This window comes from Hypanus sabinus, chromosome 10 (assembly GCF_030144855.1).
Source record: "Hypanus sabinus isolate sHypSab1 chromosome 10, sHypSab1.hap1, whole genome shotgun sequence".
In the NCBI taxonomy this organism is placed as follows: Eukaryota; Metazoa; Chordata; class Chondrichthyes; order Myliobatiformes; family Dasyatidae; genus Hypanus; species Hypanus sabinus.
Window position 1 is genome coordinate 49,119,737 of NC_082715.1, and position 13,087 is coordinate 49,132,823.

The window sequence follows — 13,087 nt, forward strand, 5'->3', positions numbered from 1 at the left end:
TAACATTCTCTAATAATAAAACAAAACTTACAGCAATTCATGTTGGTTTTTCAATGATCTGCTGATAAGTATTTCACTTACTACTGCTTTCAATACTTAATCCATGACAGGCACAATCATGCAAAACTACCATATAGGTTTTCTTCAAGATTATTATATCCCATTGCTTAATGGATTAATTTTGGCTAAGCAACACTAGGTTACTCTCTCAACTGAGATCAAAGCTTTAAATATTATTCTGAGCACATTAATCCTGATCATTTTAAAAACAGTAGCGACATTAAGATGTAAAAACTTGGAGGCCAACTTTAATATTAAAAATGAGAGTTCCACATTTACAAGGTGCCCAATTAATTTGATTTCCTAAGACCTTCTCAAAATTGTCCCAAAAATCCAATAACATTAAGTAATGATACAGTAACTGCCAAAAAATAAACTTCAACAGATACATGGATTAGAAGAGTTCTTAATCTACTGTGAAGTTGAAACGAAGTTTGTGAACCCTTTGCAATTACATGGTTTACTGCATTAATTAAACATAATATGTGGTCTGAGTCATCTAAGTCATGATAATAGACGAACACAATCTGCCTAAACTAGTAATATACTTCTTGTCAATACTAAGCACACCATTTAAACAATCATAGTCTAAGTTCAAAAGAGTACATTGGTCTCTGAGATAATGCCTTTTATAAAAGCTATTTGGAGTCAGATGTTCCAATCAATGAGATGAGATTGGAAGTGTGGGTTGTAGAGGTGCCCTGCCCTATAAAAAAGGCAGTCAGATTATAGCAGAACATGCTCTTCTCAAGAAAGATCTATGTGTGCCCTGCTTCAATCATAACAACTGAGCACCATAGAAGAATTGTAGAGATGAATGAAGCTGGAAAAGGCTACAAAAGCACTTCTAAAGACCAGAGTGTTCATCAGCCGCAATAAGAGAATTTGTCTACAAATGGAAGAAACTCTATAGAATTGCTGCTCTCCCCAGGAGTGGGCATCCTGAAAAGATCACAACAACAGCACAACATCCAATGCTGAAGACAGTGAAAAAGAACCCAAGGGTAACAGCAAAGGACCTGCAGAAATCTCTAGAACTTGCTAGTCTCTGCTCATGAGTCCACTAAAAGAAAAATACTGAACAAGGATAGTGTTCATGGAAGGACACTATGGAGAAAACCACCACTCTCCCCAAAAAAAGCATTGCTACACTTCTCAAGTTTGCAAAAGACCACCTGGCTAATCCACAACACTAATGGGACCATGTTCTGTTGACAGACAAGACAAAAATGGAACCGCTATGTTTGGAGGTAAAAAGGCGCTGCGCACCAACACTAAAACCTCATCCCAAATGCGAAGCACGGTGGAAGGAGCATCATGATTTTGGGCCATTTTTCTGCCTCAGGGCCTGGACAGCTTGCATTTTACAGAAAAATGTCATGGTAATGGTCCAATGCCTGAACCTTAATAGAAGTTCTGGATGATGCAACAAGACAATGATCCAAAACACTAGAGTAAATCGACAACAGAATGGTTTAAAAAGAAGAAAATTCATGTATTGAATGACCAAGTCAGAGTTCAGATATCCTAGAAATATCAATGTACTGAAACAGTTTTGACTGGAGGAATGGTCCAAAGTTCCTCCTCCCCATTGTGCAAATCTGATCAGCAGCTACAGGAAATATCTGGTGGAGGTTGTTGCTGCTAAATGAGGCTCTGCCATTTATTAAATATGTACAAGGGTTCACAAACATTTTTCAGCCTGGACCGTGAATGATTGAACAAGGTGTTCAATAAAGAGATGAAAGGGACAATTGTTTGTTTGTTATTAGCTTAGGCAAATTGTGTTTGTCTATTATTGTGACTTAGATGAAGATCAGACATTTTATGAGTAATTAATGAAGAAAACCAGTTAATTGCAAAGGATTCCCAATTTTTTTCTTGCAACTGCATATGCATTCTGCTAAGTTCCAAAAACACAAACTGAATAACTATAACTACAGAATACTGGTATGAATTACAAACAGTCTTTAAGTGTGAGCCAAAAACTTTTCTGCGCTCCCGGTTTCTTTTTAATTTAAGATGAAACAAAATAATACAAATCTACAATTGTATAATCTGTTTCAACATTTGGTATCTAATAGTTACAAACAACCTTACAAGTTAACAATAAAATATGACCTTGTCTACACAAATCTTCACAGAAGCACATTGATCTGGTGCTGTACTATAATTGTTAAAAGATAATTTAGTTTTCTTGTCACAACTTGGGATGTTACTTTGTTGTATGCTGCAAAATTTCATTGTTACACAATTCAGATTATATAATGGGCTTGCTTAAAATCCCATTTTAAGAGCATTTTAAGAAGAAGGGCTGTAGCACCTTATTCTGAGGTTTACTTATATGACCTTTATTATCAGTAGGCAGCAGTGCAACTGCTCTGATTCATTTTAAAATCGCTCAAATCTGGAGTCGCACAACAAGAGGGTGTGCTTAAAAAGCAAAGTTCTAAGGTACCACCATCTCTGACCACATGATGGCATTGTAGAATAGATTTTGATAGAGGAATCTTTACTGGATCATGCCAGAATGCGGTGTACCTAAAATGATTCTACTTCTCTCTGCATTCTGCAACTCCAAACATTCTTACATTATGATTTACTGGAGAAATACCATTGGTGATATGGCAAAGGAAACAGAACACCCGGATGCTTAATGACCATTTCAGAACATAGAACATAGAAAACCTACAGCACAATACAGGCCCCTCGGCCCACAAAGTTGTGCTGAACATGTCCCTACCTTAAAGTTACTAGGGTTACCCCATAGCCCTCTATTTTTCTAAGCTCCATGTACCTATCCAAAAGTCTCTTAAAAGACCCTATCATTTCTGCCTCCACCACCGTTGCCAGCAGCCCATTCCATACACTCACCACTCTGTGTAAAAAACTTACCCGACATCTCCTCTGTACCTACTCCCAAGCACCTATAAAACCTGTGCCCTCTTGTGGCTGCCATTTCAGCCCTGGGAAAAAGCTTCTGACTATCCACACGATCAATGCCTCTCATCATCTTATACACCTCTATCAGGTCACCTCTCATCCTCCGTCGCTCCAAGGAGAAAAGACCGAGTTCACTCAACCTGTTTTCATAAGGTATGTTCCCCAATCCAGGTAACATCCTTGTAAATCTCTTCTGCACCCTTTCTATGGCTTCCACATCCTTCCTGTTGTGAGGCAAACAGAACTGAACACAGTACTCCAAGGGTCTGACAAGGGTCCTATATAGCTGCAACATTACCTCTTGGCTCCTAAATTCAATTCTACGATTAATGAAGGCCAATACACCGTATGCCTTCTTAACCACGGAATCGACCTGCGCAGCTGCCCTGAGTGTCCTATGGACTTGGACCCCAAGATCCCTCTGATCCTCCACACTGCCAAGAGTCTTACCATTAATACTATATTCTGCCATCATATTTGACCTACCAAAATGAACTACTTCATACTTAGCTGGGTTGAACTCCATCTGCCACTTCTCAGCCCAGTTTTGCATCCTATCAATGTCCCACTGTAACCTCTGACAGCCCTCCACACTATCCACAACACCCCCAACCTTTGTGTCATCAGCATATTTACTAACCCATCCCTCCACTTCCTCATCCAGATCATTTATAAAAATCACAAAGCGTAAGGGTCCCAGAACAGATCCCTAAGGCACACCACTGGTCACCGAGCTCCATGCAGAATGTGACCTGTCTACAACCACTCTTTGCCTTCTGTGGGCAAGCCAATTCTGGATCCATAAAGCAATGTCCCCTTGGATCCCATGTCTCCTTACTTTCTGAATAAGCCTTGCATGGGGTACCTTATCAAATGCCTTGCTGAAGTCCATATACACTACATCCACTGCTCTTCCTTCATTCCTCAGAAAATTCAAACAGGCTTGTAAGGCATGACCTGCCCCTGACAAAGCCATGCCGACTGTTTTCTCAATCAAAGATATGCTGGTATTAAAATATAATAAGATAACAGCGAATCAAATTTGAATCATTTCCAATACAGAACAAGAAGAGGCAAAGAAAAGTTGCTGATGTTATGGACAGGTTGTCATAGGCTACAATGGGACAGGATGCAGAGTAGAACTGAAAAATGACGCATGGAACTCAATCCAGAAAAGAGTGAAATAATGCATTTTGGAAGGTCAAACCTGATAGCAGATACAAAGTTAATGACATAATAAACTCGTACAAACAAGCTGGATGAACTCAGCAGGTCAGGCAGCATCCGTTGAAAGAAGCAGTCAACGTTTCGGGCCGAGACCCTTTGTCTGTCCTGACGAAGGATCTTGGCCCGAAACGTTGACTGCTCCTTTCAATGGATGCTGCCCGACCTGCTGAGTTCATCCAGCTTGTTTGTACGTGTTTATTTGACCACAGCATCTGCAGCATACTTTGTGTTTAAAGTTAATGACGATTCTTGACAGTGTGAACGACAGAGGGATCTTAAGAGTCCACAACCATAGATCTCCCAAAGTTGCAGCACAAGTTGATAGGGTGGTTAAGAAAGTTTACATTAAGAAAGTTGGCCTTCATTGGGATTGAATTCAAGTGCCACAAGGAAATGTCGCAGCTCTGTAAAACTCTAGTTAGAAACACATTTGGAATATTGTGTTCAGTTCCAGTTACCACATTATAGCTTTAGGAAAGGTGGAGAGATACACCCGAGCAAGTCTTGTGAGTTCAGTTTGAACGAGCTAATTTTTTGCACTGAGTGGTAGGTACATGGAACATGCTGCAAAGGGTAGTGGTAAAGGCATTTACATTATGGACATTTCAAAGCCTGAGACATGCACAGGGATGAATGAAAAATTGAGGGCTGTTTAGGAGGGAAAGATTAGACTGATGATCTAAGAGCAAGTTGAAAGGTCAGCACAATACTATGGTTAAAGGGCCTATACTGTGCTGTAAAATAAACAGGAAAAATTAAAAAAATATTTTCGATCATTTGGATTAGAGGTTGATTGTCAATCTATCACATCATTAAACAATACTTACGCAGTTATTTACCAGATTTACCTTTAGTAAGTATAACAACCAAACAATGTACAAATCCAGCATGGTTTTGTAAATAAACACAGGAAGGCTAAGGATGACAATAATTTTTTGAACAATGCATAGAAAACAATAACTTATGCAGTTTTTTTAAATTTATGCAGATTTCCTGATCTCCATATTAATAACAGCATGCAACAGAAAATCTTCCAGCCAGATTTGGCATGATCACTAGATATTCTTTGGCATCAACCTTACAAAAGACTGATGAACTAAGTATTCCCATTAGAATTTTCAAATCCATTGATGGGGAATATTACAAAGTACAGCCAAAAAGAGAACATAGCTAAAGACTGAAATTTTAAAAAAACTACAAATGTTAGAATTGAGAAATAAGTTACTATTTTTAGTTATTCTCCCATTTACCCCACCCCTATCCACATCTATCTCATATCCCTTTCCCACTGCCTGCAACGTTCCTCTAACTTTGCCAGTACCTCATCTCCCATCTCTCCCCAACCTCGAGTACCTACGCCTGAATACTCTCCTCACTGTAGAAACCATCAATTATCAATATTTTTCACCCTACCTTTCCCTCCACCCAAAAGCAACAAGATGGGTCCTTTTCCTCTACTGCATTCTATGCATGAGATGAAACATAAAAGTTAACAATTATCACCTAATATACAAATGATTGAAAGCATTCATGAATAGTAATGGCACCAATAACAGTGAACTGTAGAAGCCTCTATCAACTGCTTCAACTCACCCTGAATGGATCAGTGCACGTGTTAACTGAATTATTTAATACACTACCAAATCCAGTCATGTCCAAATAAGCATTTCTGGAAGATTCAATTTACTGGCAAAATGCACAATGAACTAGACAAATGTAAATAAAAGACTTACAGTGAATACCAGGGAAAATCGCAGACCTTACATTCTATAGAAACTACATGTAAAAGAAAGAAATACTGAAACTCAGAAGGCAACTTTCTTTTCAAAGATTGTAACTTTAGACTTATCGGGTTGAAATAGCAACAAAGTAACACCTGCTATGAGTTATTCCTTTGGAGACAATTTTGTTGCCGTTCTTTCGAACATTAAAGATCAACTACATTGGCCAATATGAGATTTTAAGCCGAAACACAAGTTTGGCCTGGTTTTCACACAAGACATATACTTTTTGAGGCCATTTTTCAAAACTCAACATTAAATCCCAAATCTCTGAGGCCTAATAAAAAAGTTCTGAGCTAATGCAACTTAATGATAAAATGCTCATTATCTTTAAAACAATATTACAAAAATATTTACAAAATATATTAATATACATTGTATTTCATATTAACAAATATAAAATTTTGCATGTGATCCATTTATTGACACAATGTTCAATATTCAAACTTACTTGCATGCCTGCATTCCCCATTTGGGGTAGTTGCTTCTAAATTCCGAGTTAAGTCTTGAGCCATATCTCTATTTGCTTCTGAACTGTGATTTGTCTGATTTGCTGCTGCTGTTGTTGCTGCTAAATCTGCACACAGTAAATAAAAATAGTTCATAATACTGCAAGAAAATTTCTTAATAATAAAACATCAGTCTCAATCTACATTAATTTTTCCAGCAACCACTATTTAAAAGAGGTTTAAATGTCCTTAAAAATTAACCGAGCAGTGTTTAAAAATAAATTAACTAGGTTTATTGCTAAGGTTTATCACAGATTGTGCTGATTCATTACAACAGGATTTTTATTTTTTTTTGAAAAAATATAGGTGTACCAAATTCAATTCAAACTGGGAAGCAACAGGTGAACTTATCAATCAGATCTCAAACAAACATGAGGGCTTATTGAAGTGCTTAAACTTTTAAAGATCAGATGTTCAATGGGATAAATCAAATGAAGGCTCCTGAATACAAGTCTACAAGGAAAAATGGCAGATGTTCAAAACAAAAAATTGGAAATTCAGCAGCTGAATTTCATCTTGGCAAATGAAGAGTGGAAAAGAAACACACGTTCAATATGATCAAAGCAACAGGTACTTAAACACAGGATATTAAGTCTGTATAATTGTAAAGAAAGCTAATAAAATGGAATATGAACACTTAAGTGCATTGAGCATATATAATAGAAGGATCTGCGTAGGACACTGGTGATCAAAGTATTAATTATAGTTTGTTAAATCATAGTCAAGAATAAGGTGGACTATATAACAGCATCATCATCTGCAGGTTGCTTGTCAAGTCACTGAAATATAAACTCTGGAACTGCAACTCAAAAACATGACGGGAATATTTTGATGAAAATAACTGCAGCAAATCCGAGTAGCCAGTTCACCACCATCTTCTCATGGACAATCAAGGATAGGCAATAAATTGTATCTGTGCCTATATTCCAGGAAATTAATAAGTTTTTATTCACTTTCAAAGTTACAAATAAGATTAAAATGAGAAACAATGCAACATAATTTAGAAATACTGTATCCCTTAAAAAACTGAAATAACCAGCAGCAAATAAAAGCACAATGAATACAAATATACAACAGGTTTTAAGTAAAGAACCAGAAATTTGAATGCAATAAGCATGTAAAGCAGTTAGAAAATTAGATCAAGAATGATAACTTAAGGAGTTTATCAGTCAAAACAAAATTCAATAGACTGCAGGAAAAAATCAGGGTTCATAAACGAACAAAATAGTGAACAGTGCAGTTTTCTCTAAACACCATTGCTGGACCTAATCCAGCAACAAGCATTAATCCATGGGGCAGAACAATACTGACCCCAACTTTGTTGTATTGATCACAAAGCTGTCACTATTTGCCATGAAACTGACAACAAATTCTTAAGTGTACACATCCCTTGAATTATGGAAATCCAGAAATCACTGAAGATGGAAACTGCCTTTTCAAACATCCAGTTGCCTAATCAGCAGGATCAGTGAACTAATGAAACCTTCAGGTATCTATGAACTATTCTTAAGACAGACAGTAAATTCTGACAATGTTATCCTTTGCTGTACAAGATGCAACATGGTCTTTTATTTTAAAAGATTCCCATAATCACTGCTCAGCAAACCCTATGCAACACAAACACTAAATTTTCCCTATTCTATCTATATATCTAGCTTGACATATTTCAAAATGTGTGCATTTATAATTTTGGGGCATATAGAACATAGAAATGCACAGCTCAGGAAGAGGCTGTTCAGCCCACTATGTCTGCACTGACCATGATGCTTATCCCATCAGCCTGTATATAGTTGTATCCCTCCATTCCCTGCTTGTTCATGTCATAAAACCATAATACACAGGAATTAAATTAGGCCATTCTGCCCATCAAGATTGCTCCCGTCATAGCTCATTTATTTTCATTCTCATGCCTTCTCCCCATAACCTCTGACATAATTACCAATCAAGAGCCTATCAACCTCCACTGTAAGTATACGCAACTTAATTGACTGTATCTCACCTACCCTCACATGGCTAAGAGGACCCATCTCATCAATACTCCAACATCAAGCAGCTCTTCTTTGAAGGAGGAAGACATCTCTGATGTACTGGAAAGGAAAGACATCCTGGGAACAGATGCAGCGGAGACAAAGGAACAGAAGAAAGGGAATAGTATTTTTACAGCAGGCAGACAGGTTAGAAGAGGTACGTGGGAATTGGTAGGTTTATAAAATATGTCAGTAGACAGCTTGTATCCAGTGATGAAGACAGAGAGATCAAGAAAGGGGAGGGAGGTGTTAGAAATGAACTAACTCTATTTAAGGACAGTGTAGAAGTTGAAGGCAAAGTATCTCAATCTGGAACAGATGCCTCCAACCAGATGGCATGAACAGAGATTTCTCCTTCCAGTAGTTTTTTTCTTAGAGTCATGGAGAGATAAAGCACAAAAACAGGCCCTTCAGCCGATCTAGTCCAAGCTGAAGCCATTTAAACTGCCTACTCCAATTGACTTGCACTGGGACCATAGCCCTCCATACCCCTATTATTCATGTACCTATCCAAACTTCTCTTAAGTGCTAAGATCAAGCTCACATCACCACTTGTGCTACCAGATCATTCCACACTTTCACAATATTCTTATTGAAGTTTCCCCTCACCTTTCATCCTTAACCCATGTCCTCTGGTTGTAGACCTACCTAACCTCAATGGAAAAAGCCTGCTTACATTTACCCTACTTATACCCCTCATAATTTTGTATAACTTTATCAAATCTCCTCTCAATCTTCTATGTTCTAAAGAATACAGTCCTACCCTATTCAATTGTTCCTTATAACTCAGGACCTCGAAATCCAGCAACATCCTTGTGAATTTTCTCTGTACTCTTTCATCCTTCCTGTAGGTAGGTGACCAAAACTGGACACAATACTCCAAATTAGGCCTCAACAACATCTTATACAACTTCAACATAACATCCATCTTCTGTACTCAATACTTTGATTTATGAAGGCCAACAAAGCTTTTGTTATGACCCTACCTACCGGTGTTGCCACTTTCAACAAATTATGGACCTCTATTCTCAGATCCCTATGTTCTACCACACTCCCCAGTGTCCTACTGTTCACTGTGTAAGAGCTATGCTGATTGGTCCTACCAAAGTTCAAAACCTCGCAATTGTCTGCATTAAATTCCATCTGCCATTTTTCAGCCTGTTTTTCCAGCTGAGGCAGATCCCTCTGCAAACCACAAGTGCCTTCCTCTCTGTCCACTATACCACCAATCTTGGTGTCATCTGCAAATTTGCTAATCAAGTTAACCAAATTATCATTCAGATCATTGATCTAGATGACAAACAACAAAAGGACACAGCACCGATCCCTGCGGCACTCCATTAGTCACAAGCTTCCAGTCAAAGAGGCAACCCTCTGATATCACTTTCTGGCTTCTTCCACAAAGCCAATGTCTAATCTAATTTACTACCTGATCCTAAGTGTCAAGTGATTGAACCTTCTTGACCAGCCTCCAATGCGGGACATTGTGAAATGCCTGACAAAAGTCCATGTATCCATGACATCAGGATGTGCCTGACATCCACTACCTTCTCTTTGTCCACTTTCCTAGCAACTTCCTTGGAAAAACTCTACAGGATTGGTTAGACATAACTTACCATACACAAAGCCATGCTGACAATCCTTAACCAGTCCATGTCCATCCAAATATTTACATATCCAGTGCCTTAGAATACCTTCCAATAACTTTCCCACAACTGATGTCAGACTCACCAGCTTTTAATTGCCTGATGTATGTTAAGAGTTTATTTTTAAGCAACAAAATAACATTGGCTATCCTCCAATCCCTCTCCAGTTGCTAAAGGTGTTTTAAATATCTCTGCTAGAGTCCTTCCAATTTATGCATTTGCCTCCCATAGGGTTCGAGGGAACACCTTGTCAGGCTCTGCCGATTTTTCCACGCAGATTTGCCGCAGGATAGCAAACACTTTATCCTCTGTAATATGTACATGGGCTATGAAATTTATGCCGTTTCGCCTTACTTCTATAGTCTCCATAAACGCCCCGAGTAAATATAGCTGCAAAGAATTCATGTAAGATCTCCCCCATCTGGTTTGGCTCCAATCTGGTCTACCAGAGGACCAATTTTGTCCCTTGCAATCCTTTTGCTCCAAACATACCTGTACCCTAGGATTCTCCTTCACATTGTCTACTAGAGCAACTTCATGTCTTCTTTTAGCCTCCCTGATTTCTTTCTGAAGTGTTCTCTTGCATTTCTTGAACCTCAATTGTTGAGGTACAATAGCACCTCAATTGTTACTACTTGCCTATATCTGCTAAGCATCTCCTTTCCTCTCTTAACCAGGGCCTCAATATCTCTTGTAAACCAAGATTCCAACCTCACTCCTTCCAAACGCTCTGCTCTCCGCTCCCTCCGCACCAATCCCAACCTCACTATAAAACTTGCTGATAAGGGGGGAGCTGCTGTTGTCTGGCGTACTGACCTCTACCTGGCCGAGGCACAGCAACAACTCTCTGATAACACCTCTTATTTATCCCTTGATCATGACTCCACTAAGGAGCACCAGGCCATTGTCTCCTATACCATCACCAACCTTATTAGCTCTGGGGATCTCCCACCCACTGCCACAAACCTCAATAGTTCCCACACCCCGCACTTCCCGTTTCTACCTCCTACCCAAGATCCATAAACCTGCCTGTCCAGGTAGACTATTGTCTCAGCTTGCTCCTGCCCCACTGAACTCATTTCTGCATACCTTGACACTGTCTTATCCCCCCTTGTTCAATCTCTTCCCATCTATGTTCGTGACATTTCTCATGCTTTGAATTTTTTCAATGATTTTAAGTTCCCTGGCCCCCTCTGTCTTATTTTCACCATGGACATCCAGTCCCTATATACCTCCATCCCCCACCGAGATGGTCTCGAAGCTCTTCGTTTTTTTTTGGATTCCAGACCTAACCAAATCCCCTCTACCACCACTCTCTTCTGTCTAGCGGAATTAGTTCTTACTCTCAATAATTTCTCCTTTGGCTCCTCTCACTTCCTCCAAACCAAGGGTGTAGCCATGGGCACCTGTATGGGTCCCAGTTTTGCCTGCCTTTTTGTTGGCTTTGTGGAACAGTCCATGTTCCAAGGCTATGCCGGTATCCATCCCCCTCTTTTCCTTCGCTACATCGACGACTGCATTGGCGCTGCCTCTTGCATGCATGCTGAGCTCGTTGACTTAATTAACTTTGCCTCCAACTTTCACTCTGCCCCCAAATTTACCTGGTCCATTTCCGACACCTCCCTCCCCTTTCTTAATCTTTCTGTCTCCATCTCTGGAGACGGCCTATCTACTGATATCTGCTATAAACCTACAGACTCTCATAGCTACCTGGACTATTCCTCTTCCCACCCTGTCTCTTGCAAAAAGGCTATCCCCTTCTCACAATTTCTCCGTCTCTGCTGCATCTGCTCTCAGGATGAGGCTTTTCTTTCCAGGACAAAGGAGATGTCCTCCTTTTTTAAGCAAAAGGGCTTCCCTTCGTCCACCATCAACCCTGCTCTCAAACGCATCTCTCCCATTTCCCGCACATCTGCCCTCACCCCATCCACCCACCACCCCACTCGGGATAGGGTTCCCCTTGTCCTTACCTACCACCCCACCAGCCTCCAGGTCCAACATATAATTCTCCGAAACTTCCGCCACCTCCAACGGGATCCCACTACCAAACACATTTTTCCCTCCCCCCCCCCCCCCTTTCTGCTTTTCTCAGGGATCGCTCCCTACGCGACTCCCTTGTCCACTCGTCCCCCCCATCCCTTCCCACCGATCTCCCTCCTGGCACTTATCCTTGTAAACAGAACAAGTGCTACACCTGCCCTTACACTTCCTCCCTCACCACCATTCAGGGCCCTGGACAGTTCTTCCAGGTGAGGTGACACTTCACCTGTGAGTCGGCTGGTGTGGTATACTGTGTCCGGTGCTCCCGGTGTGGCCTTTTATATATTGGCGAGACCCGATGCAGACTGGGAGACCGTTTCGTGGAACACCTACGCTCAGTCTGCCAGAAAAAGCAGGATCTCCTAGTGGCCACACATTTTAATTCCACGTCCCATTCCCATTCTGATCTGTCTATCCATGGCCTCCTCTATTGTCAAAATGAATCCAATCTCAGGTTGGAGGAACAACACCTTATATACCGGCTGGGTAGCCTCCAACCTGATGGCATGAACATTGACTTCTCTAACTTCCGCTAATGCCCCTCCTCCCCTTCTTACCCCATCCCTGACATATTTAGTTGTTTGCCTGTTCTCCATCTCCCTCTAGTGCTCCCCCCTCCTTCTTTCTCCTGAGGCCTCCCGTCCCATGATCCTTTCCCTTCTCCAGCTCTGTATCCCTTTCGCCAATCACCTTTCCAGCTCTTAGCTTCATCCCACCCCCTCCGGTCTACTCCTATCATTTCGCATTCCCCCCCCCCCCCCCCAACTTTCAAATCTCTTACTATCTTTCCTTTCGGTTAGTCCTGACAAAGGGTCTCGGCCCGAAACGTCGACATCGCTTCTCCCTATAGATGC

The 13,087-nt window shown here is 40.4% G+C and overlaps 1 protein-coding gene across 2 annotated transcripts in view; it reads right to left on the minus strand.

Moving 5' to 3' along the window:
- atad2b (ATPase family AAA domain containing 2B) overlaps positions 1-13,087 on the minus strand; it is a 208,399-nt gene that overhangs the window by 14,895 nt on the left and 180,417 nt on the right. For both annotated transcript variants that reach the window (XM_059981809.1, XM_059981808.1), the window contains exon 24: positions 6,463-6,588. In XM_059981809.1, the coding sequence (XP_059837792.1) occupies positions 6,463-6,588 (126 nt within the window). The remainder of the gene's footprint in view (positions 1-6,462; positions 6,589-13,087) is intronic.